At 39.6% G+C, this 24712-nt stretch overlaps 1 protein-coding gene across 1 annotated transcript in view; it reads left to right on the forward strand.

The window, feature by feature from the left end:
* The first annotated feature begins 4279 nt into the window (after positions 1-4279).
* The window catches only part of Capza2 (capping actin protein of muscle Z-line subunit alpha 2), a 40561-nt gene continuing 20128 nt past the window's right edge, over positions 4280-24712 (forward strand). Inside the window, exons 1-3 of the mRNA XM_085683707.2 lie at positions 4280-4437; positions 20810-20873; positions 21641-21692. Of these exons, the coding sequence (XP_085539833.1) occupies positions 4399-4437; positions 20810-20873; positions 21641-21692 (155 nt within the window). The 5' untranslated portion in view covers positions 4280-4398. The remainder of the gene's footprint in view (positions 4438-20809; positions 20874-21640; positions 21693-24712) is intronic.

Consider the following 24712-nt stretch of genomic DNA (forward strand, 5'->3'; position numbering starts at 1 on the left):
CATATAAGACCTCAAAGCCCTCCTCCGCAGTGCCACACTTACTGCAACAAGACCACACCTTCTCCAACAAGGCCACACCTCCCAACAGTGCCACTCCCTTTGGGGGCCATTTTCTTTTAAACCACCACATGGCTGTTTGTTGGAAGAGGAACGGGAATGGGGTATGGAAGGAGCAAACTATGTTTTTTTGTATGCCTGACGTATCCTGTATTAACACTCCAAATTATAAGGAATAAGTATAAGCTTTAATACTTTCTTGATTTGCCCTAAAGCATCACATTAGGGATGGCCCATCCTCTGTGCTTCATTTAGAACACACGGCAACACTGAAGACTTAAATTTACAGTGGCAGGGGAATTAAAGAGTAAAAATAAAACCAATTACTGAATTAGTTAAGTGGCAGCTGAATATGTGTTATTACGTGGATAATTTGGTGGTCTCTAGAAGAATTGTTTGCTCTCTAGTTCTGGGCTCCCCAAGCTACATTTTAGGACTTTCTAAGTCACCATTTGACTGGGAGGACAATGTGGTAAACTCTCCCTCACGTATGTGAAATGAATGACTTCATTTGCATTCCAACAAAACTTCTCTTCACGCTCTTCTCTGCCAGATACTAAATATGCCAGAAGCTAATTAAGACATAGCCCATGGCCTTCAAAAAGCAGAATGGTATTATGATGATAATAACTACATCATTAAGACCTTTATTAATGCCTGGCCTGCATGCTAAGCACACTGCCTGTGATCTCATTAAATCCACGCAACAGCCCTCTGAGGGAGAGACCATTAATAGCCCCAGTCACAAATGAAAAAAAAAAATGAAAGTTTTCAGAATGAATTTTCCAAGATTAACTGAAGCTGAACAGAGATAACAACCTAGAAGTTAATAACTATAAATCTGAATGTCTCAGCCCTGGCATATGACAAAAGTCAACAGAAAAGTTCACACAGGAATCTAGAAGAAAAAAACCTTTCTCTAACTACAAGATTCAATGAGGATGTCCGTTGTGTAACTATAGTCTCAGAATCGAAACCTTCTCTTCCAAGAGGAATCATATGAAAACTTAGGAAGTAATAAAATTTACAAGGTTCAAGAAGTAAACAAAACTCACAAATTTTGTTCTTGAAACTAAAAGTTATATAAGCAGTTATATACAGGTGGAGAAAGGAGACCCTTAAGGTGTCAGCTGTCTACAAATCACAAGGAAAAACCTTGGAGTGCTACCTTGGGGAGTCATTACCCATGCTGTCATGTTGTTGGTTCTTTTCCTAATGCAGCTGCCATCCTCCTAGCAGTGATTCTTCGATCATATTCCTGTAAATAACCCCTGTCAACACACAAGCTAACTACCATAGACTTGGACACAGGACTTTAATCTCGACAGAAACTGCTACACAACAGTGGTCTCCAAGATTGTGATTCTGTGAATTAGGTAACCTTTATTCACAGTAAGCTTAACATTTGTTTGTTTGGTGGGAGGTGCATGCCAGAGCACAGGAGGTGGAAGACAACTTGGAGAAATTGGTTAGCTCATTTCATTGGGTGGGTTCTGGCGATCTGATTCAGGTCATCGGACTTGTTGCCAAACATCTTTGCCTACTGAGCCATCTCATCAACCTTCATGATAAACTTAAAATACAGCTATAGACTTTGGGCATATCTACAGGAAATTAGATGAAAAAGCAAATAAGTCACTTCAGAAAATGTACTATTGGAGAGACAGCTCAGTAGTTAAGAGCATTGGCTGCTCTTTCAGAGGACCCAGGTTCAATTTCCAGCACCCACATGGCAGCTCACAATAGTCTGTAACCCCAGTTTTAGGGGATCTGGAATCATCCTCACACACAAACATGCAGGCAAAACACTAATGCACCTAATATATATATATATTATATTATATATATACATATATAATGTATATATATATACATTAAAGTAGATTTAAAAGTGAGGTCTAGGGAAGTTTGGGAAAGTCATGGTGTAAACCACTAACAAGTAAGAGATGTGAGTTTGGAAACTAGATAGGAAATTTCTGGAAGGGGAGGATCTGGGAGGAGATGGGGGAGGGGAATGAATGAGATGAAAATATATCGTCCCAATATTCTCAAAGAAGAAATAAAATTTATTTTAAGAAGAAAGCAAGGGAGCAGAAATTCTCCTGTGGGTAGAACTGTGTAAGGAATGTTTGCTTGTGTCTTCCTTACCAAGCAACAGAGGCAAGGATCCTAGCACATTCATCCTTGCAGTCCTACAATCAGCTCGTATTTATACCTACTGAAATGTCCCCTAGATACAGGCTACCTGAATTCTGTAGTTCCCTTTAGCTGTATCAAGAGGCAGTATTAGATTACCATAGGGACTATCCAACATTTTATGTAATTGATTGCTCTTTGAATTACTGAGGGAACCATATGTAAAAATGTCACCAAAGCCACAACTACAAATATACTCTGATTATTGCATATTCAAATTATTGCAAAACATTATAAGAATTGGGTGAGGCTTCTAAGGAGGAGGGCTGATAGGAAGTTAACTAAGCAAAATTTACTGCGTACTCGCTGCGTGAGACCCAGCACGCCAAGTAAACAAGAACAACGCAAGAAGGAAACTCCTGAATCCCAGAGATGCTGTTGTTGAGGCAGATGCTCTGAACTGGGTCTCTGGAGAGAACACCTCCATTAAGTTTTATTCTGTGGGCAGCGTCGAGGCATTAGGGCAAAGGATCTTACAGCGGAAATAATTTGCGATGTTGAATAAAATGTCTAGATTTCAGTCATGTCTGAGCTATGCAACCCTGGATAAATGATTGGCACCTTGGTCTGGAGGGACAGTAGTACTTAAGCACGCGCAGTTGCAGGGAGTGATAAGCGAGGCACGAACGGAGAAACTATAAAAGAGGAAATGGTATTGATTTGTAGCTCTTACGGTCCTTGGCCAGACATGGTACTTCATTCCCTTTCATGGCGCGCACAGGTTTCTCTTCAACGGGATACCTGCTGTTTCCCGAACAGGTCGGCTTACTTCCTCTCCCTGCTCTCTGCAAACGAACACTTTAGTAATTCACTTAATGAATAGTGTGCTTGGACCCAAACAGCTATTAGAACTCTTGACAGGAAATAACATTGACTGTCATTCCCATGCAGCTCTCAGACTGATACTGCTGAAGACATTTCTGTTCATGTCATGTCACTGTTCAAATGCGTTCAATAATTTCTCACTTTCTAATTATTAAACTCTTAACTCCCAGTTAAACTCCAAGTCCTGGCTAAGCAAAGTGTAGCTTTCAGACAAGTGGCTCTCCTCTTATCTGGGTCTGTGTAAAAAGTACAGATTCTCTGGTTCACTCAGGTCCACGGAACTAGCAACTCAATTTAGTAAGATTTCTGTCTTCTTCCTGTGCCAGCTTTGACTACATCTTTACTTTTTTTTTGTAAACTTGAAGCTTTAGTAGTAGAGTTGTCAGATTTTGCAAATAAAAATAAGAGACATCCAGTAAACATGGAAAAGAATGAATAATGTTTTTAGAAGGTCTCAAATCTTTCATGGGGTATTTACCTTCATTTACCTTAAAAATTGGCTGTGTGCTATTGAAAATTTTCCTGGGTGGCCTGCATGCATTCTGGCTGGTCAGTTCGTGAGGATAGAGTGTTAAAACAACAGCGTTTTATTTCCTTCCAGGAGTACATTGCCTGCCATAACTCAGTGTTTAATTAATAGAGTTGAGCTTAAAGAGTATCTTCTCTGGGTTTTTGTTTTGTTTTGTGTTTTTTTTCTACATTATTTACTCCTAAGTACTAACACAGAGGTCTTCCTACCATGAAAGACCAATAAATATTTGTTGGACGAATAAATGAAAATATCAAAAGTCATCTTCCAATTGTGGACTGGATTGTGTAAGCTATTTTAATGAACAGGTTTGGGGTTTTTTTCCTAATATTTAAAAATGTTTCGCTGGTACAGCTTTTCACAATTCCGCTGGCAACGTTCAGGATTTGGTGGGAACAAAGTCATGGGCTCAGAGTGTACTCGTCGCCAACTGGGTCCATATGGTCATCGTTGATTGGGTAGAAAAGACACCAAAGATGGATAGAAGACACCATAGCAATCCGGCTTCGGAGGCGCCGCGCAGGCGCACAGCCGGGCTCCGGCCTGCGCTCAAGAGCGGGCGGCGGAGCTCCGGGGCGCGTGCGCGGTGGCCTAGGCTGGGGAGGCGGAGCTCCCGGGCGTGTGCGCAGTGGCCTGAATCCGGAGGGGCGGAGCCGAGGGGCGCGTGCGCGGCGGCCTGGGCGGCGGGCCCCTCCCTTGGCGGGGGCGCGCGGCGCGGAAGACCGCACGGAAAGGGGGAAGTCAGGTGGCCGCCGCCGCCACCAGCGCCACAGTTTGTCGCCAGAAGGAAGATGGCGGATCTGGAGGAGCAGCTGTCCGATGAGGAGAAGGTAGGCGCCGCGGCGGGGAGGAGCAGGGCGGCCGGAAGCGAGGGCCGCGGCGCGAGGGCCGGAGTGAGCCCCGGGCGGGCTCCGGTGGTGGGCCGCACGCCTCTGCTTCCCGAGCGGGGGTCCGCCCGCCCGCCCGCCGAGCGAGGCCCGGTCGCTCCGTTCCTTGTAGGGTGTGTGCTCCGAAAATAGGAAGCGGAGCCCGGCGGGCGGGGGCGGAGCGGAGGCGGCGGGAGCCGGGCCTGGGGGTCCCGGCGCGGGGCCGGTCGAGGGCTGTGTGGCGCCGCCTGCCTGGGGCTGTCACCGGGAGGCGGGCGGGCGGGAGGGGGGAACGGCTCAGCCGACCCTCACTTTTCCCTGCAGTTTCTCCTCCCCGACGCGAAGTGCTTCCTGGTTCTTCAGGGTGTTTCCTTCCCTCTGGAGGACGCAGTCTCCACATCCCGCCCCTTTGCCCTCCCCTCCGTGTGCCGTCTTTTTCTTTTATTATTTTTCTCATTATTACCTTTTTTTTTAAAATTGCTGTTCCCATGTTCCCCGGAAGGCAGTATTGTTCACAAAGACACCTCCCCCCATAGTTGTTTTCTGCTCAACTTGGTTGCTACTCCCCTTGGGGCAGATTTGGTGACATCCCATCTTCCTGATAGGACCAACTCTGTGGAGGGAGAGCAGAGCGGGTGCAACTCCTTTGACTGTGTGTTAAATGCTGTGACAGCAATGGGACCCGATGCACGGCTCAAGTTCTCACATTTGTAATGCAAAATCCGATCACTGAACTTTTGCCCGTTTTTTTTTTCTGTTGTTGTTTTTTTGTTTTGTTTTGTTTGGCGACTGTGGAAACTAAATACCTGGGGGCAAGGAATGTGAGGACTCTGTTAATTTTGAGTATTTCCTAGAAAAGACTCATGGCGCTTTTCAAACTTGACTGACATCTGAGTGTGGTGCACTTTGGAAATGTCCGCTCTTAGTGCCTGGTTTTGTAAGTCAGCACGTCCATGTGGGACACATACTCAGTTCTAGCTGGGTGGCAAAGGAACTCTAAGGGATATTTTCAGTTGGGACCCTCTATTTTTAGACTGTGGTGTTGCACCCAAAATTAGAGTTCTGTCTCCTGATCCTTATGATTGTCCAGAAGTCGGCCTCATTTTGTTTTTGAAAATGTTTTTCTTTTGTGCTCCCTGGTGAAAGTGATGCTAAATGAACAAAACTGGGACAGCAGCATCCTTTGCCGTAATCCCTAAAAGTTGCTGTGCGGTGTTTACATGTGCAACATTGACTAGTTTTAAGTTGCTAATTGAAAATAACAGTGCCGTGCATGTAAAATTAAATGTTACAGTTTTGAAAGGGATTTCTTAAATGTTTTGTTTACTTTTGTATGATTATTAGTAGCTCTGGTGGCTAGAAAGATAGCCAAGGAGAGAATACTGGGTGCGGGAGTTAATAGAGGGACCATGTTGTTGGAAACGCCTGAAATTTTCAAATGAAGCAGTAAGATTCCCTGTTCTTGATACTCAGGGCACTAAGTTTCACAGAATACTGTGTAAGATCATCTACTGGTATAATGTTGGGACAAATGAATGAGAATTCTAATTTTAAATTTAGCATAATTTTTGTGACTTGAGTAAGAATATTCTGTTGTAATTTTACATACAGGTTTTATAACAACATGTTTTAATTTAATAAAACAGAGGCCAAACTTTTAGGTTAAATTTAAATAACCAATAATTCGAAATTTTAGCATTCTCGTCCCTTTAGTTTCCCAGTACATGTTTACTATCTTAGGAGGAGGATGTTTCATGTAGGATCAGAAATAGAGGACTTAAAGGTGATATTTGAAGACTAGTACTTAAATCATGCTTCTTTGTCGTTGTTTCTTTGCCTGTGCGTTCAGGAGGGAGTCTGAAACACTTTTACACTTTAGTTGTTTGTATTCTAGGCTTCTGGTCCTACAGAAGGGGTGGTACCATGATGTATATAATGCTGTACTTTGTATGTGCGTACTACATAAGACAAATATGTTGCATTTTCTTTTTTAACTTAAGTTTGAGGTAGATGGTTTCATTATTACTGTTTACTTGTAAGTAAATTAAGGTTCTAAAAGTTTTTTGTAGCTTACATGGGGAGGGAGTGGCAGAGGTGAAATTTAAACTGCAGTGTGTCAGAATCCAAGGTTTGCCTGCATTAAATGGCATTATGTTCCCTTGAAGTTGGTTTTGAATTTGTCGACAGTTTATTTTTTTAAAGAAAGCAGTGGCTCTTTGTAGTGTCAGGTTATAAATTTGTGTTTATACTTAACGTAAAGGCTAACTGGTAGGCTTGGGGTTTTGTCATTTTTAATCCAGCTTGTTTTTATTTAACATGTGAACATTTTTATGCTTCTGCTGTGTAGTTTCTTATTTGCCCCATGAAAGGAGGCATTTTAGAGATGAATCAAAGCTGGCTGTGGTAGAACAGATTTGTAATCTAAGTACTGAGGAGGCTCAGGCTGGAGGATCTCTAGTTCTGAGGCCAGCCTACAAAAAGAGATTAGCAGCTGCTGTGGTGCATACCTGTAATCCCAGAACCCGAGAGGCTGGGCGTGAGGAACAGGAGTACCCCAAGTTTCAGTAGCCTCATTTGAGTTCCAGGATAGTCACCCTGTCTCAACAAAACAAACAAAAAGGAAAAATATCTAGGACATTAGGTTTCCTTTTAAAATCATGTACAGTTGCTTTTTTTGTATGTATTGTGATTTTATGACCTTATTTCTTTTGGCTACAGTATTAGTAGGAAGCAAATGTAGCTGAAAAGACAGCGAAGTCCCTTAAAGCCATTAGTTTGTTGTAGTGTGACCCTGTAAATTTTACATAGTTAAAGAAACTCCAAGCCAAAAAGAGTTTTTATGTTTTTCTTTCTTGGATCATTTGTTGTATAGTAAAGCACTTTTGTGAATTTGAAAGTATATGAAATTATATGATGCTGTGATGTAGAGCTCAAATAAAGAGAACCATCCCAAACTCTCCTGATGGAAGAGGTAATTGTTGAGTGTTTTCTTCCTGGACTCCAGCTTCTCCAGTGCTAACAGTAGTCCACTTCTGTAGCTTCAGCTTTTGGTACTGGGCTTTGGGTAGCCTGGAACTGTGCAGGAGAATGAGCATGATCTTGAATTTCTGCTCCTACTACTTCACGTTACCTTACTGCTAGGGTTGCAAGTGTGCAGTCTACTTCTGGGTTTAGTGCTGGGGATGAAGGCAGGACTTTGTGTATGCTAGCCAAGCAGTTCTCCCATCTAAGCCACATCTCCAGCCATCTCCAATTTATTTCTCTTTTTCCATTGTTATAGTCACTTAGGTCCTATATTTTAGGGATATGTTTTGCTAATTTTTTTCTGCTTGCCCTGTATCTTAAGCCCACATTTTCTCACCACTGTGGTCATGATCAAAAATGCCTTATACAATAATTTATTTCTTGTTCATAAAACATAATTTATTTTAGTATTTAGTTTACAATCTCTGGGTTGACAAGATTATCAGTTTGTAACAAAATTTCACTATTTAAGCAGTACAGTTAGGTCAGTAACAACAGTTAGGAAAGAAATAAAAGTTAAAGTTAAAAGAGCTAGAAATTGTGCCTTAGCTGGTCTTTCCCTTCTGCTGTATTTGCTATGGGCAAGCTTTTCTTGTAGTTTCTAGATTAATCCCTCTGGTTGCTTGTATCTATGCTTTTCTATATTCTCTAAAAATACCAGTGCCTAATGCTTGGTGTGGTGATATGCCTCTCTGACCCCGGCACTCAGGGTCTAAGCCATCCTGGACTACCTAGAGACCTTGTCGTTTTCTCCTTCAGTGACTGTGGCACTTCTCATGTGTGCTGGTCCTTTTCTAACATCTTGAGTAAGTTTATCTCTTGGCCTTAGTTCCCCTGAACTTTGAGGACATAGTTGAAAATATAAATAATGCATATAGTTAAAACATACCTATGGCTTTTTATTCTCTTTACCAGTAGTCTTTAGCTACTCCCAGGTCTTTACCATGTTTTAAAAGATAAAAATTGTATAGAGGGATTGAGAAATGGCTCAGTGGTTAAGAGCACTGACTGCTGTCCCAGAGGACCTGTGTTCAATTCCTAGCACCCACATGGCAGCTCACAACTGCCCCGATTCCAGGATAACCAACACCCTCAACACAGGCTTACATGTAGGCAAAACAACAATGAACATAAAATAAGATTGAATCATTTGAGAAAAAAGGAATTTTACTCTTTGCTCAGATCATCTGGCTCATTTAATTTCCCTTGAACTCAATAACACATTGTTGGTATTAAGTACACTTTTATTCAATCCTTTGTTTGTCCTTTCTTTCCTTTGCTTTTAGAATCCCTTAGTACAGAAATAATGTCATCTCTGCTTGTGATTAAATGTTCAGTGGGTGAATGAATGAATAATCTATACATCACAGAATTGAGGGGAAGCCTGTATTGTGAAGAGTAAAAGCATATAACCCCAGGTTTTGCTGTGGAAAACCAGCAAATTTTCATTCCTAAGTATCGCCATTGGTTTTTAAAGAGTTAAGGTACAGGTGTCTGAAGTTCAAATGCTAAATATGATTTATATATAAGCAACTAAAATATTTTCCCCTCCTACAAGTGGAACTGGTTTCAGAAGTCTTGTGTTTATACAAATAACATGGGCTGCTATATCTTATCATAATGTAAAGTTAATAACTGGCTTAACCAATAAGCTATTTTGGAAAGTATTCATTTCTAATTTCATTCTGTGGAACTAATATCTACTTCAAGCAGGAATTTTTCATATCAGCTATAATAGGAATTTTTTACAGTTCACACAATGAGAAAAGTTTATAGTATATTTCAGGGCATTTGGGAGCCATTTTAAATAAAATGGCATATCAGTATAAAATCACAGGTCCAAAAATAGCAGATTACAATTTTTTTTAAGATTAAAAAGCATAACAACAGAATTTGACCTGTGGTTTATACTTAGGATTCATACTTTGATTTAAAGCTGGATCAATTACTGAAGCCGTACTTACCACAAGAGATTCATGCTTATCAAAGAAAATGGGGTCTTACCTTCTTGGAACCACTCATAACTTGTTCTGCGGTTGTCTAAGATACAAAACAAAGAATTTTGCGAACTTATTATGTTTGTTTTATATATTGATTTAGGTGTTTTTTTAAAGATTTACTTTATGTAGATGAATATTTTGTGTATGTATGTACACCACGAGTGTGTCTGAATCTCAAAGTTTAGAAGAAGGCTTCAGATAGATCCCAGGAACTGGAGTTATGTATTGTTGTGAGTTTGTTGGGAATTGAATCCAGGACCTCTGCAAGAGCAAACTTAACCATGGTCTTAAACTTAGATATCTCCAGCCTCGGCCCTCAGTTTCACAAATTTATTTTGAAAGTTAGATATATGATTTTTATTTTAATTTAACCATTAATGTAATAGCTAAGAACTTTGTTTTGTTGACATCTTTTTCTTTTATTGAAAATAGATTTCCCCCCACACCCACATAATATATCCTGATTTCCAGTTTCCCCTTTCTCTACTCCTCCCAGATCCTTCCTACCTCCCCTCCCATCTGGGTTCCCTCCCTTTCTGTCTCTCATTAGTAAACAAACAGGTTTCTAAGGAATAATAATAAAATAAAACAAAAGCTAACACATCAGAACTGGGCAAACCAAATAAGGAAAAGAGCCCTAGAGAAGGCACAAGAAACAGATCCACTAGTTTGCATCCTCAGGATCACATAAAAACTTAGTGCAGACCTTTCTAGGTTCTTCAGTCTCTGAGTTCATAGGAGTTTTGGTCATGTTGATTTAGAGGGCCTTGATTTCTTGGTGTCCTCCATTTCTTCTGGCTGGTACACTCTTTCTGCCTCCTCTTCCTCAGGGTTCCTTGAGCTTTAAGGAGAGGGATTCGATGGAGATATTTAGGGCTGTTTTAAGGTCTCCCTCTGGGCAATGTCTGGCTGTGGGTCTCTAAATTTGTACCCATCTGCTACAGGAGGAAGCTTCTCTGATGATGGCTTTTATTGCATATTTTAGTTCACAGTGTTTCTGTTGGAAATTCACAAAAATAACTTTTGACAGCTAGCTCCATATTCATTTATTCATCAAATACAGGTTCTTTGTCCCTTACTTAAAATGCATAGTACCAGAGGAGCTTAGATTTTGGAGTATTTGTACATAGATAATGAGGTATCTTCGTTTACGGATCCAGTTCTGATAATGAAATGCATTTGTTTGATTGTACCTTGTCCATATAGCTTGAAAGTAATTTTATACATATATACATACATAATTACATGCGTGCGTGCCCAAGAAATAAATCTGGGGTATCACTTATTCCTTAGCAGACATCAATCTTGTTTTCAAACAGGGTTTCTCACTGATACTTGTGCTGTGCTTACTAACCAGGAATTCTCAGAGCCTCTGTCCTGCACTGTCCCAGTGCTGCATCATAAAGTCTGGCTTTTTATATGGGTCCTGGAGATGGAACCCATGCCCTGTTTTACAGACTGCTATCTCTCCAGCCTCTTATATAATACATATTTTTAAAATATTATGTCTATGTGTATGAGCCTGCATGAGTTTATATGTACCATGTACATGCAAGGGCTCATGGAGGTCAGTAGGAGTCAGACTCCCAGAAGTGGAGTTACAAGCAGTAAGCCACCTGATGTGGGTGCGGGAGATTGATCTGTTGACTGAGTTTTCTGTCCTGCCCTGTTCCCGCAGTTGTTAAGTCCCAAAGAAATCACACAGAGGTCTACATTAGTTATAAACTGATTGGCCCATTAGCTCAGGCTTCTTATTAACTCTTACAGCTTATATTAGCCCATTATTCTTGTCTATGTCAGCCACGTGGCTCAGTGCCTTATTTAGCAAGGCAGTCACGTCTTGCTTCTTCTGTGGCTGGGTCAGGACTGCAGAGGAATGGGCTTCATTCTCCCCAGAATTCTCCTGTTCTCATTGATCCGCCTCTACTTCTTGTCTGGTTGTCCTGCCTATACTTCCTGCCTGGCTACTGGCCAATCAGCATTTATTTAAAATATAATTGACAGAATGCAGAGCATTGTCCCACACCACTCTGATCTGCTACAAGGGCATTAATGCGCTCTTAACTGCTCTACTTACTATCCCTCCAGCCCTGTTAGACAATGTTTTTAACAAGTTTGTACATGAAATAAAATTTTCCTTTGTGTTGTTAGTACTCAAAAAATACTATTTTAGAATGTTTAAATTTTGGACTTTTGGATTAGGAATAATGAACCTATATTTGGTTTGAAGGATAAGAGGAAGAGAAAACAGAAAAGGTGAAGTGCAGTCCTTGAAATCATATTCTGTAACCAGCAGAGTGTTCATATCAGATGTAAAGAAACTTTAGAAAGAAGAGCTGTGCCCAGTACTGTAGCAAGAAACAATTGAATTATCTGGGTGGGCGGTCGTGGCGCACGCCTTTAATCCTAGGAGCACCCAGGAGGCAGAGGCAGGTGGATTTCTTTGAGTTCCAGGATAGCCAGGGCTACACAGAGAAACTGTGTCTCAAAAAACCAAGAAAGGAAAGAAAAGGAAAAATTGAGTCTGTATATCCCAGGTACTTTACCATATGTGGTCTCAATTATTATTAAGGGAAATTTAGCCTGCAGTACTCCCCTTAACTATGCTCATTAAAATGATTTAGTTCATAAACATACAGTAATAATCATTTGGTTTTATGCCATTTAAATGACTTGAAGTTCAGAAAAGATTTTTATTATTATTTTACTCATAACTGTCAATAAAGTATAGACAACTTTTAGAAACAATTTTAAATAGTTTTTATAAAGTGGCAAAATGCATTAAGGCCTAAATTGAGTCTTTACCATTTATGTCATGAACTGGGTAAACTAGTCTCCTTACTCTGCTCCCACAGAAGTCTGAGCCAAACTTCTGCCTTAATCACAGAGAACAGACACACTTCCTGTGTATCTCTAAATAATAGGCTTCAGTTACCTACCAAACATCAGAGTTATTGAACAAGACAGTTATCCCTCCTGAATCAGGCATCACTCCCAGAGCCCCTGCTTAACCTTTATGTGGCCCCCTACCTGGTGTGGTGGTCTTTTTGTGGGTTTATGTGTTCACAAGCCTACGTGTATTGCTTCCTATGTTTAGCAGGAAATGGAGTTCTCATCAAAAGGGCTAAAGTTAGCTGACAAAAGTAAAATAAATCTTGATTGAGTGCAAAAGAAAGAAGTATAAAAAGTAAAAAATTTATGTTCACGGTAATACATACATCTTATTTTAAAAGTCGAATTTGCCATCATGCCACCATACATGTTACCCTAAGAACTTGATTTTACTTATTGAAAGTGGACCCATTCTAATGAAGTAAGTCACAAAACAATCCCACACCAACTTGGAATTATGGTTAATAAAACGGTTATTTATTTAAAGGGAAAAAACTTACAGATCACCGTCCTAGACAAAAGCCTCCTGCACTGCCAGGAAAGGCGACTGATAGCCGGAAGCGGAATCTGAAGCAAGAAAGAGAGAGCTGAGGGCTGCCGCCGCTTTTTTAAAGCAAAAGATACCACTCCCTAGTGGGCTGGTATCTCAAAGTCTGTTGGCTAAAGGAGCAAAAGTAGCTCCCGCAGCACATTCGTTGATTTTTTTTTTTAAAATAGGAAAAAAATGAATATATTGAAAAATATTGGTCCACTGGCAAGATGGCAAACTAATATTGAAGAAGTGTAGGTGGGCTGTTTCTTTCCCTCAGCCGTTCTCAAATACTCACTCAGAGGCTTAATCACTTAGTATTAAATGCTCGGCTGATAACTCTGGCTTGTTACTACCTAACTCTCAGATTTAAATTAGCCCATATTTCTTATCTATGCTTTGCCACATGGCTTATGGCTTGTTACCTCATTTTCTATATGTCTTGCTTCCTTGACGGCTCCCTGGTGTCTCCTCGGACTCCTCTCTTCTTCCTCCCAGAGTCCTCTGTGAGTGACCTGTCAGCTTTTTATTAACCAGCAAGAATAATACATATTCACAGTGTACAGAAAGATTATTCTGCACCAAAGAAGGGTGAAACTAGAGGCAGAATGTCTTAACAGTCTAGAAACTGGGTGGTCAGATCTCACTGGAATGAAGTTAGAGAAAGGGGGATTGGATTTGAACAAGAAACATTTGTTGATTGACTATGAGATGGGGTACAGAATGAAATATCAGTGCTAGTATTTTATCAAGAAATACTATTCTTGTTTAATAAATTGAATAAATTCTTGTTAAAAATAGTATTTTAACAGAAATAAGCGTGTTTAGGTGCGAGAGTTCAAGGTATCTTTGAAGGCACTTGAATGGCTGTTTCTAACAGGTAGTTGTCTAACAAGAGATTTCTTTTGTTCCCAGAATAATCATTGAAAGATTATGCTCTGTTGGAAAGCAGTTCCATAAACAGCTGTGGTCTTTTATTTTCATAACTGAAGAACAAAAACAATACTAAAGGTATTGTCAAAGATAAATTATTTTATCTAGTGGTCAGGTTTTTATAAAAGTTGAAAAATACCTCATCTTATGTTTCACTTTTTAATGATTGACATTTATGATCTGGGAACTCAATAACAGAATACTTGAGGCCTTAAGTTTAATTGCCAGCACCAAAAATAATAAATTAACCAAATTTAGGTTTATGGGACTTTTTTTTTTAAAAAAAAAAAACTTTTGTGCTGGTTTTAATAAAAAGCCAACTGCGCATGGGTCCCGTGGAGTTGGATTGGATTCTAGCTTTCTCTTTTTGTGTTCTGTCACTTGGTGTTTGAACAGAGTCTGACTAGTAAAATGGGAAGGAGTATTGGTATATAGAAAATGACAGGCGTACATAGACATAAACCATCTTCATAACCTGTAGGACACAAGCTAACATGTAGTGTGAAATGTCTACACTCGAGAGTATTTTTGAGAATACTGACCCTAAGACTGGTGAGGTGGCTCACCAGGTAAATACAGTTTTTGCCAACTCTCATAACTGCTTGAACTCAAGAATCCACAGTGGAAGGAAAGAACTGACTCCTGAAAGCTGTTCTGCACCCCCACATGTGCTTTATGGTGTGTACATACACGCACACACATACACAATAAACAAATGTTTAAAAATGCTAATATTATACTAACACCTGTTGTTTCATGACTTTTCTTGGGAAGGACATAGACAAATGTCTGTTCAATCCAGATAGAACACAGACAACGAAGCAGTGAAACAGTTGCACCCAAATGTAGCTTGGTGTATCTGAGTTTATTGGTGTTGCTTATGGGAACATGGGTGACCCTTTGGCAGCTGCAGCACCAGGTACTGCCATTGGAGCATGAGTGATGACATTTACTAGCCAGCTCTGTCATGTGGCAGAGACTCTCATTTCCCTCACTGTAGACAGGAAGCAGGAAAAAAGGAAATGCTGAAGAGACCAGGGCAAAATATAGCCTCCATATATTCTCTCCTAGAAACCTTCCAGCTAGACCCCCACCTCCCAGTAATAACATCAGACCATGTTTCCATTGGGTGATTAATTAACTGATTAATCTTGAGGGAGAGGATTCAGTCACTTTTCCAGAATCCCACAGAGAGCAACCAGGGCTAAAACATGAGCCTGTGGGGAGCATTTCATATTCATACTGAAACATCTGGCCATTCTAAATAAATGAGAGTTCATTAGTATTTCTAGATTTTTTTTTCAACACAAAGTGACTGCTAAATGCCAGGTTTGGGACAGAGGTAACCTGTATTAAAGTGTCTGCTGTTTGACAGGCAGCTTTCAAAGTATCCAGACAAGGGAGTGCACAGGCATAATCTTTCTCTGTTCTTTATTGTATTCCTAAGTAAATCTGTGGGAGATTTGGAGGATTTTAGAAGAGGACTTGGAAACTTAGCAGTTTTTTGTGCTTGTTGCTTCTATAAATTTTGTTGTGTGCATTTTCATATGTGTATATATTGCATACTGGTTATTCTCTCCCCAGCTCCAATATCTGTCCCCTCTTTGTGTCTCATGTCCCACAGAATTTGACTAGAGCCATCTGTATGATCTTGGGTTTGGAACTTTCTATTAGAGCCTGGTAGACTCACCAGTGTATACACAGTTGGGTAGTATGTCTCTCCTCTTCCAGAATCTGGTAGATTGCAGCAGTTCAGCCATGCTGAGGACCCATGATCCCCTTCCCCATCTGAAGCTGATTGTTGGGCAGGTTTAGCCAGTAGGCACGGCTGCTGTTAGTTCATGATTCAAAGCTGTGTTGTACTGAGAAGACAGCATTCCAAGGGCCTCTCCCTCTCTTCCAACTCTTACATTACCCCACCCCCTTCCACGGCCATCCTTTTTTCTCAGCATCTTCTACAGGCATGGGTCTCAGCGTTTGCTTCCACTTACTGCAAAGTAAGGCTTCTTTAATTAATGCTTGAGAACAATTTGTCTCTGCGTATAAACATAAATATTTAGAAGGCAGTTTGGGGTCATGTCACTTTAGCTATACAGTAGTGTAAGTTTCCACTAGGGCCTCAGACTTCTTTGCCCTTGGGTTTTTGGCTGGATTTACATTGCTAGGTATAAATATTCTTCTGTGGAATGGACCTCAGAATCAGAGAGCTGGTGGTTGCTCTTGTAACAGTCACCATTGTTCAGCAAGGACCTTTACCTGCTGCACTATCTCACTAGTACAGTAATTTTGTTGTTGTTTTGTATCATATGGGTATGGGTGTTTTGCTTGCTTATCTGAACTAACAATTTATCTTGGGAAGATGGTATTTTCTTTCATTGTAGTAGACACATTTTTGTTACTTTATCATTTGAGAAATCCAAATGTAAAGTTAAGAAATTTCACAAAGTCCAGATTTAAATGTTTCGGGCTTAGATGTATAATCCAGGTAGAAGAATTTGAGCCTTTGTCTTCTACCCTGGCCTCCTGGTCCTGCTGCTTCTCTTTAGGGCTACCATTCAGTTTGGATGGAAGAGAAGGCTCTTACTGTCTTTTGGTTACATAGTACAATAAAAGAAGAAAGTAAGTCTGTTGAACAAAAAAATTAAATCACTTTTTCTTTCACAGTAAAAACTAAAATAAAATTGACAAATTCTGAGAGGTATATACCTTTGTTTAGAAACAACAAAACATTTAAAATCTTAGCTACTAATTTGTATCATTAAAATATTTTCTACTTGATATTAGTATTTTAATTCTGACAGCTCTGTATGTAACATGTCATTAAGAATGTTAAAAAGCGACTTCAAGTCTTAAGCTTATAAAATAAATATATGATTATTTTTTAACATGCATTTTTCAGTTGTTAACTGTGGTCTTATCTAAGACTTACATTTTAATGCTTCCTGACAGCTCTTTCCCTGGGGAGGGAGGAGGTTAAACAGTTCCAGTGTCATAATAGAGCTTAGCAGACACAGCACAGTAGTCAGCATTGCCCTTGCCTTTTCTTCCCCTTTTCTTCATTTTTAGGCTAGCAGGTATATTTGTTACTTTTCTGTTGCTGTGGTGACCAAAGGAAACTTGAGGAAGAAAAGGTTTCTTTTGGCTTATGATTTCAGAGGGCTAGGGCAGGGCAGCAGGAGCAGGAAACTGGCTTATCACAGAGGGATCGGGGTGTGGTTATATGTTTCAAAGCCTATGATATACTTCCTATAGCAAGATCTTACCTCCTAATGGTGCCACCAGAAGGGGATCGATTATTCAAATACGTGATCTTGTGGGGGACATGCTTCATTCAGAACACCACAGCATACAAAAAAAATGGGTTTTACCATGGAATAAAATCTTCCCCCAGAATCTGGTTCCCTTTATTCCCAGTTAATAAGAATCTGTATCTATCTGTATCCTGTTTCCTTAGAAAACCCCTAACAGTTAATTTGCATTCCTTAGGTATTGCTAAGCTGAAGCCTTGGGAATTCTCCATTATAATTTTTGAGCATTTCATAAATGTTAGGTTCAATTAACATGTATCCATCTAACCAGACAGTATTTATGGGCTGTTTACCGATCTTAGCATGATACTAGAGGTTTAAGATAAAAGATGCCCAAAGTAGTGGTCTGCACTGAACACGGTTCCTGGGGAAAGAGCCCTCAAAACAGTTCTGAGTACAGGGCAAAGAGGGATGAATAAGGCACAGGGATAGAGCACAGGATTTTGGCAGTGCTGCTTAGAAAGGGTGTTGTGGTAGACAGCCCTTCAGCTAGGTCTCAAATAAACAGAAAAGACCAAGACTTAGCATCGGTGTTTTTTTTGGTGGGGGGGTTATAACTCAGACTAGTAGTCAGTTTCTCTCCCCCCCCCCGTCTCTGTGTGTGTGTGTGTGTGCGGGGAGATGTGAAGTAAGTTTATACAGTGATAGAATTCTGCTGTCTGCTTGACTGTTTGTACATTCATAAAGTCTTTAGGAACTGCTTTTGATTATGTGCAATGTATCTCAATATATGAAGGAAATTGGTTTATATATATATATATATATTTTTAATAAAGGGGTGGTTGCCGGTGACAGTGTGTTGCATGTGGCAACCTACCAATTGCTTAATTTGGCAGAAGTTAGGTCAAGGACTTAAGAACCTTTGTATGCCTTGTAGGGGCACCTGGAGATAATTCTTCTAGCCTGAGGAGGAGGAGGAACTGTATTGTGTGCCCCTAAAGGGTATCAGGGAAAACAATTTCTTCTTATACTAAGGCTGCACTTTTTTTATACAACATTCCTTCCATGTATGCCAGAAGAGGGCACCAAATCTCATTATAGATGGTTGTGAGCCACCATGTGGTTGCTGAGAATTGAATTCAGGACCTCTGGAAGAGCAGTCAGTGCTTTTAACCTCTGAGCCATCTCTTCAGCCCCAAGGCTGCACGTTTTGTCCAGTTTTTTTTTTTCTGCCTAGGACTAGCAGGTGAGAAATGCTGTGTGTGTGCGCGCGCGTGCTCACACATGTGCATATAGTGTCTATCCTTCCCCTCTCCTATATTTCTCAGGAAAGTGAGCATTAACTCCTCATCCAGCTTCCTTAGGATACATACACCTTGTCCCTGTCATTTTAATGAATTGGGTCTCAAGGCTAAGCAGCTCTACCAGTAATCAAGTAGTTTCTACCTTGTGTGGTACCATCCTTGAATCTTGAAATTACAAGAGGCTTTTCGTAGCTGCCTCTCCCACTTGAAGCATGCTTCTTTTGCTTGGCCTACATGTAGTAAACCCCACTTCACTGCTTTCCAAAGTCAGCGAGACAGACCACTCCTTGCATGATTATGGGTGAGGGGCAGGAGCTTGGACAATTTACTGGAGGCTGCATCACTGAAGACAATGCTTCTTCCCCCGGCAGTCATTAAGAACCCACAGATACACAGGGAAGACTGAGCCCTCATTAGCTTCTCTTTCCATATATGAAGGAATGTTTGTGTACCCAGGTTTATGTAGCTCTTGGCAGGTGTCACAGCTACTTGAGACTTCTGAGTATAGTGACCAGGCATGCCTGGAAGACAGTGATCTACAACACTCCACTCTTACATCCGACTGTCCCATCTTCAATATTCTCTGAGTCTGAAGGGAGTGGTACAGATGTCCCATTTAGAGCAGTGCATCCAACAGTAACTCTCAGCACTTTGGACACCTATGAATCTCTGCTGTAACAGCCATCCCCAGCAAAAACACAACAAAACACAAAAAACAAAAATAAAGCTTCTCTGACCAAAACTGATAGCAGTACTTACTGATGGATGGATATAAATATTTAGGAGGAAATTTCACAGACACATCCTGCTTACATAATGTGCCTTTTAGTGATAACTCTTAAATGAAGAAATATATTTTTATTTTCAAAATGGACATGCAATAACAGTATACTCCTTTACTTGAAAGACCTTTAACATGTGTAGAAAGTTATAAACCCACTACCACCATCTGGCATTATTCAAATGCCCTCATTTTCTTCCTTTCCTTTATTCATTCTCTTTCCCACCCTGTCCCAAACTCCTTTGCTGTAGAGACGACCCTGCTTGAGATGATACTGCTCCCAATTTTTTACCTTTGAGGTGCAAGGGCAGTACGAGCTCAGTGAAAACCCTGGTTCAGATTTTGAATCTAGGGCTAGGAATTTGTGGTATTACAACCTCTGTGCTTCTAAGACTGATTCCTATTTCCCAATTAACCACAGAGGTAGTAAACTGAACACTGAACACTGAACACTATAGTGTACTGTGCTGGACGTGCTGTGCGGTTTGATGGGTAAGATTAATTAAATACTTAAAAATATTTTAACATAAAATGGGCTTATTGGATGTGCAAGAGCATATGTACTAAGGTTGAATATTGTATGCAAAAAGTCTTAAAGAGTATCACGAACCTTTTGAGTTTCTCTTTTCAATCCAGTGCAGTACTTTAGAATTAATTCAAGTTGTTTCATATATCTATAGTTCTTTTTTATGGCTAAGTAATTACATTATATAGATGTACCACAGTTTGTTTGTCCAGTGGATGTTTGAGCTGTAAATTATTTCCAGTTTTGAATAATTTTGAATAAGTTTTGATGTGACTGTAAGTTGCTTTTGTATGTGGGGTAATAATTTGGCATGATAGTTTTGTCTTTTAGGGTATTTGCCTAACTTTATTAAAAGTGCCAAATGTTTTTTATATTTGTCGTACAGCTTTACATTCTTATAAGTATTGTAGGGAGCTGCAGTTGTCTTCAACCCACTCCAGCGATCTTTTTATCTTACTCTTTCTGTTTTGCATGGGGTAATAGTTCCTGATTTCTTATCCATTTTCTGATGAAGAAAACCGAGCTTGCTTTTTCATATATGTGCATGTCTTGTGCGTATCCTATTGATGAAGTATCCATTCACATGTTTTTGCTTAGTTTTTTGTTCTGTTTGTTTTCGCCTGTTAAATCGTAAGAGTACTTTGTATAGTCATGAATAGGTTTGCTGATAAAGTTGCCTATCTGGGTAAAGATTCTAAATGCTTAGGATCAGAAGTTTCTCAGCATCCAGGATATTCATATTTTGGAGTGTTTTCCTATATTTATTTAGTTTTGAGTTAAATCAGTGTACCTACCTAATTTCATCTTTTCTCACATATGGACTTCTTTAAGAGTTCTTTATTTGTTTTAAAAGAAGTAAAATTGTATGAAAATGTTTATCTGTAGACAACTTTAAATTCTTAGCTGTATTAAATTAGATATTTTACCTTTATTTGGCCTGAAGTAATTATATTAAATGACTAAATCAGTAATAACAAACTTGTGTTTGTAGAAATGTTATAGCCTTTAAAGAATTTTGAAATTTATATAATATTGATTTTTGGATTTTGTTTTTTTAGCAAAATATACCATGTTATTTATGTCTTCATTTCTGTCTTAGGTACGTATAGCAGCAAAATTCATCATTCATGCCCCTCCAGGAGAATTTAATGAGGTTTTTAATGGTAAGTCATTAAAATCTTTAAAACCTTACTACGTGTGTGTGTGGGGGGGGGGGTGGGTGGGTGGGTAGGTAGGTAGGTAGGTAGGTAGGTAGGTAGGTAGGTAGGTAGAGGTCAAAGAACAATTTTACGTGAATTAGTTTCTTCCACCGTGGGTTCTGAGGATCTAGCTCAGGTTGTCAGACTACCACAGCAAGTAATTTTTCGGCTGAATCATTTGAACCCCCATAATATGCTTAATTTGTAATGTTAAGGCTTGATATAGTCTTCCTTTTCAGAGCTTTCTTTATCAGGAAATGAAACCTACTGAAAGTCAATAAAAATGGGAGTATTTATCTGTTCCTTACGACATTATAAAAGGACAGAAGGCTTGTTGGTGCCCCTTGCTCACAAACTGTAATTATGTTTTCTATAAGCCAAACTCATTTGAAATCTGTGAATGTGTTGTCAAACTAAGAAACATGATCCTAAGTATTTTCTGGGAATTTTCAGGCCATTTTCTGCTGCAGTTTATCTTTAATTCCTTGGAGATGCTGTGCATCTGCCTACAGCAACTCTTTAAACTGACCTTTTTTTATTTCCTTTTCTGTTACCTAATCAAAATCTTTTGCTTTTTAAGTACCGTGGTGCATATTTGTGGATAGTTTGGTCATTAGACTATTTTGATCTTATGTGTATAAGAAGTTTTAATGCTTCAATAAAACAAGCTGTACTCCTTGCAATATTCATACAGAAAATAATAATATATAAAACATAATATTGTTTTTCAGATGTTCGATTATTGCTTAATAATGATAATCTTCTCAGGGAAGGAGCAGCACAGTAAGTATTTTATGTTTCCATAGTTAAAGTGACTGGGAAAGAAAAGATGTTGTAAAGGTGACAGTGAAGGTCTAGTTCTTGACATAGAGTTTCTGAAATACAGTAAAGTTTGCACAACTACTTATATAAATATTCACATTTACATGTATGTGTATATTAGACTCAGAAGTCACAGGGGTAGTTAGGAACAAATATGAAATAAAGTTCTCTTTGTGTGTTTGCCACTGTCTTACATACTATGTAACATCGCTCATATATACTATGTACATGTTACACAACATGCATATCTTTTAAAATCTCAATGTAAGCTTTTCTCTAAAGAAATGATTGTCACTTGCTATTAGAAATTTTTTCAGAGCTTGTAGAGCCTAAGTTTAGGCAGCATCACCAAATGCTTCCTGTGTTCCCACGCCGGTTCTCTGGGGCAGGTATCTCTTTCCTACATGTGCTGTTTTCTTCCCTTACTTAGACAAGATGTGGCTTCATCTTTTCTAGTCTCTCTCTCTCTCTCTCTCTCTCTCTCTCTCTCTCTCTCTCTCTCTGTTTCTCCCTTTCTTTCTCCGTCTTTTTGTAAGGGGACAAAGCAGGGCTATTTTTTTTTTTGAGTGGATAGAGTTGATGCCTCAGTAAAGCCAAAATTTCATTATCTGTCCAAGTAAAATCTGACTCACTGAAAGAGCCTGTTATATTAAATCTAGAACACTTTGAAATACCTCCCAATACTCGTATTCAGCAGACAGAGGAATATCAGGATTCACCATTATGAAATCAGTAAGCCTTGTAGGAATTTTTTTCATCAGATTCAGCATGTCCAGTATAAGACCATATGAAATAAAGTAGAATACTAGAAACATATCAGAGGCCTTCAGAACCCAAAGAAAGAACACTTTCTATTTTGAAAAAAAGATTGTGCTTGCATGTTAGTGTGTGCATGTGCTTGCTGATTCCCACACAAGACAGATGAGGATATTGAATCGCTTGGAACTGTAGTTAGAGGCAGTTGTGAGCTGCCCAGCGTGGGTACTAGAAACTACTTCAAGTTCAGTGTATGCTCTTAACTACTGAGCTATCTCCCTAAGCTGATAATCAGCCTTGGCTGATTCTGAAATGCTGAATAAGGTACTTATTTTGGAAGGGACTTTGGAAGTCATCTAGAACAAACTTGGTTTTATAAGGTAAATGAAGTTCTTACTAGCTAATAATAGGATTGGAAAAAAATTATATATTCTGATTGCTCTACTATGAGTACCTTTTGCACTGTACTGTACCATTTATTTGTTTTAAGTGTTTTAGATAAAAACCTATCACATACTTTAGTTTTTCCAGTTTGCTCTTATTCCTACTCCTGCCTCCAGGTTAAAGATAAGTGAGATTTGATACTATGGGCAGTAAAAGGCTTTAGGTTCTCCTGCTACTAAATTGCTATTTACATTTCTTAAAGTATTCATTTATTTATTTGGTTGGTTGGTTGGTTGGTTTTGGTTTTTCAAGACAGAGTTTCTGTGTGTCACAGCCCTAGCTGTCCCAGAACTCACTTTGTAGACCAGGCTAGCCTAGAATTCACAACAGTCTGCCTGCCTCTGCCTCCCAAGTTCTGGGATTAAAGGTGTGCAGCACCACCACCGCCCAGCCTATATGTTTTAAAATACAGATTTTATTAGAAAAACTTAATGCTAAACTCTAAGTGATTGAATTTACAAATTTAGCTTTGAAGTAACTAATTCAAGGGTGAGTGAGTGTCTTCGTTACGGTTGCATTGCGGTGATAACAAAGCTGATATAAGCAACTTAGCTTATGGTTTTGGAGAGTTCCAGTAAATGATGATACAGAAATCATGGTGGCAGGAGCTTATAACTGAGGCCATTCAAAGGACCAGCAAGCAAAGAGCAAGACCAGAACCAGGGAATGAGTATAACTTTGGGAGCCATGACCCGGTAACCTACTTCCCCAAGCCTAGTCCTCGCTTCCTCAGACTTGCACAGCCTCCCACAGTAGCCACACCAGCTGTGGAACATGAACCTTTTGTGGACATTGCATATACGAATTCTGACAGTCTGACCACATTCAGACTATTCTTAGGAATATTGCTGATGTGTTAGAAAGTTGAAAGCAAGTCTTTGTTTGCTTCCTTCTATGTTGGGACCTTCAAGAGATGGCAATTTAATTTTACTTTGGTGTCTTTGTATTTATTACTCTCCTATAATAGATATAGTCTTAAAGTTTAAAACTCTCAATAGTGTTCTGTTAAGTGGAGACAATTTCCTAGATATACAGTAGTATCATTTTAACAATGCTGTTGCAGTTCTATATATAATTTTCCATACTTTGAGTCTTTCCTACACACGTTACATAATTATCACATAAATACATTATTATTAAGTTATAAAAGAGGCCTTCATCTATATCTCCACCATTTCGTGGCTAAGTTTGTACTGTAGGCTTTTTGATAGCCTTGCAGCTTTTCTGTTATCTACTCACCACACTGCATGATTTGTTGTATGCACCGCTGCCACATTAGACTTTAGAGGCACAACTGTTACTATGTTTTGTCTCTCAAAGTAATTCTTCTAGCCTCGATACCTTCCAGGGTTTGGTGAGAGGGTTCAGTGAGTAATAGTGCTTCCTGCCCATCTGTGCAAGCCTGATGACCCAAGTTCAATCTCCTGACCCCGTGTCCAGGTGGTAGGAGAGGACAAACTCCATAGAGTTGTCACCTCCATACATACAGCATGACACACCTCCTTCTGCCATCACAAGCAAGCATAATGATAATAGACAATCTAAAAGACCTTCCAGTGTAACTCAGTAAATACCAGTGAGCACCTGCTAGGTGCTTTCTTTGACACTGGACCTTTTCTAGCCTTTCTTCCTACAAGTCCCTCTAATTAAAACGTTCTTTTTTTCCCTTCCTATTATCCCCTCTCTTCTCCCTTCCCTCTCTTTTTGTTATGTGTGTGCATGTATATATATTTAAATGTAATTGCCCATGTGTGTTTGTGTAGCCTGAGATTGACATGGGG

This window comes from Myodes glareolus, chromosome 25 (genome assembly GCF_982192425.1).
Source record: "Myodes glareolus chromosome 25, mMyoGla1.1, whole genome shotgun sequence".
Lineage (NCBI taxonomy): Eukaryota > Metazoa > Chordata > Mammalia > Rodentia > Cricetidae > Myodes > Myodes glareolus.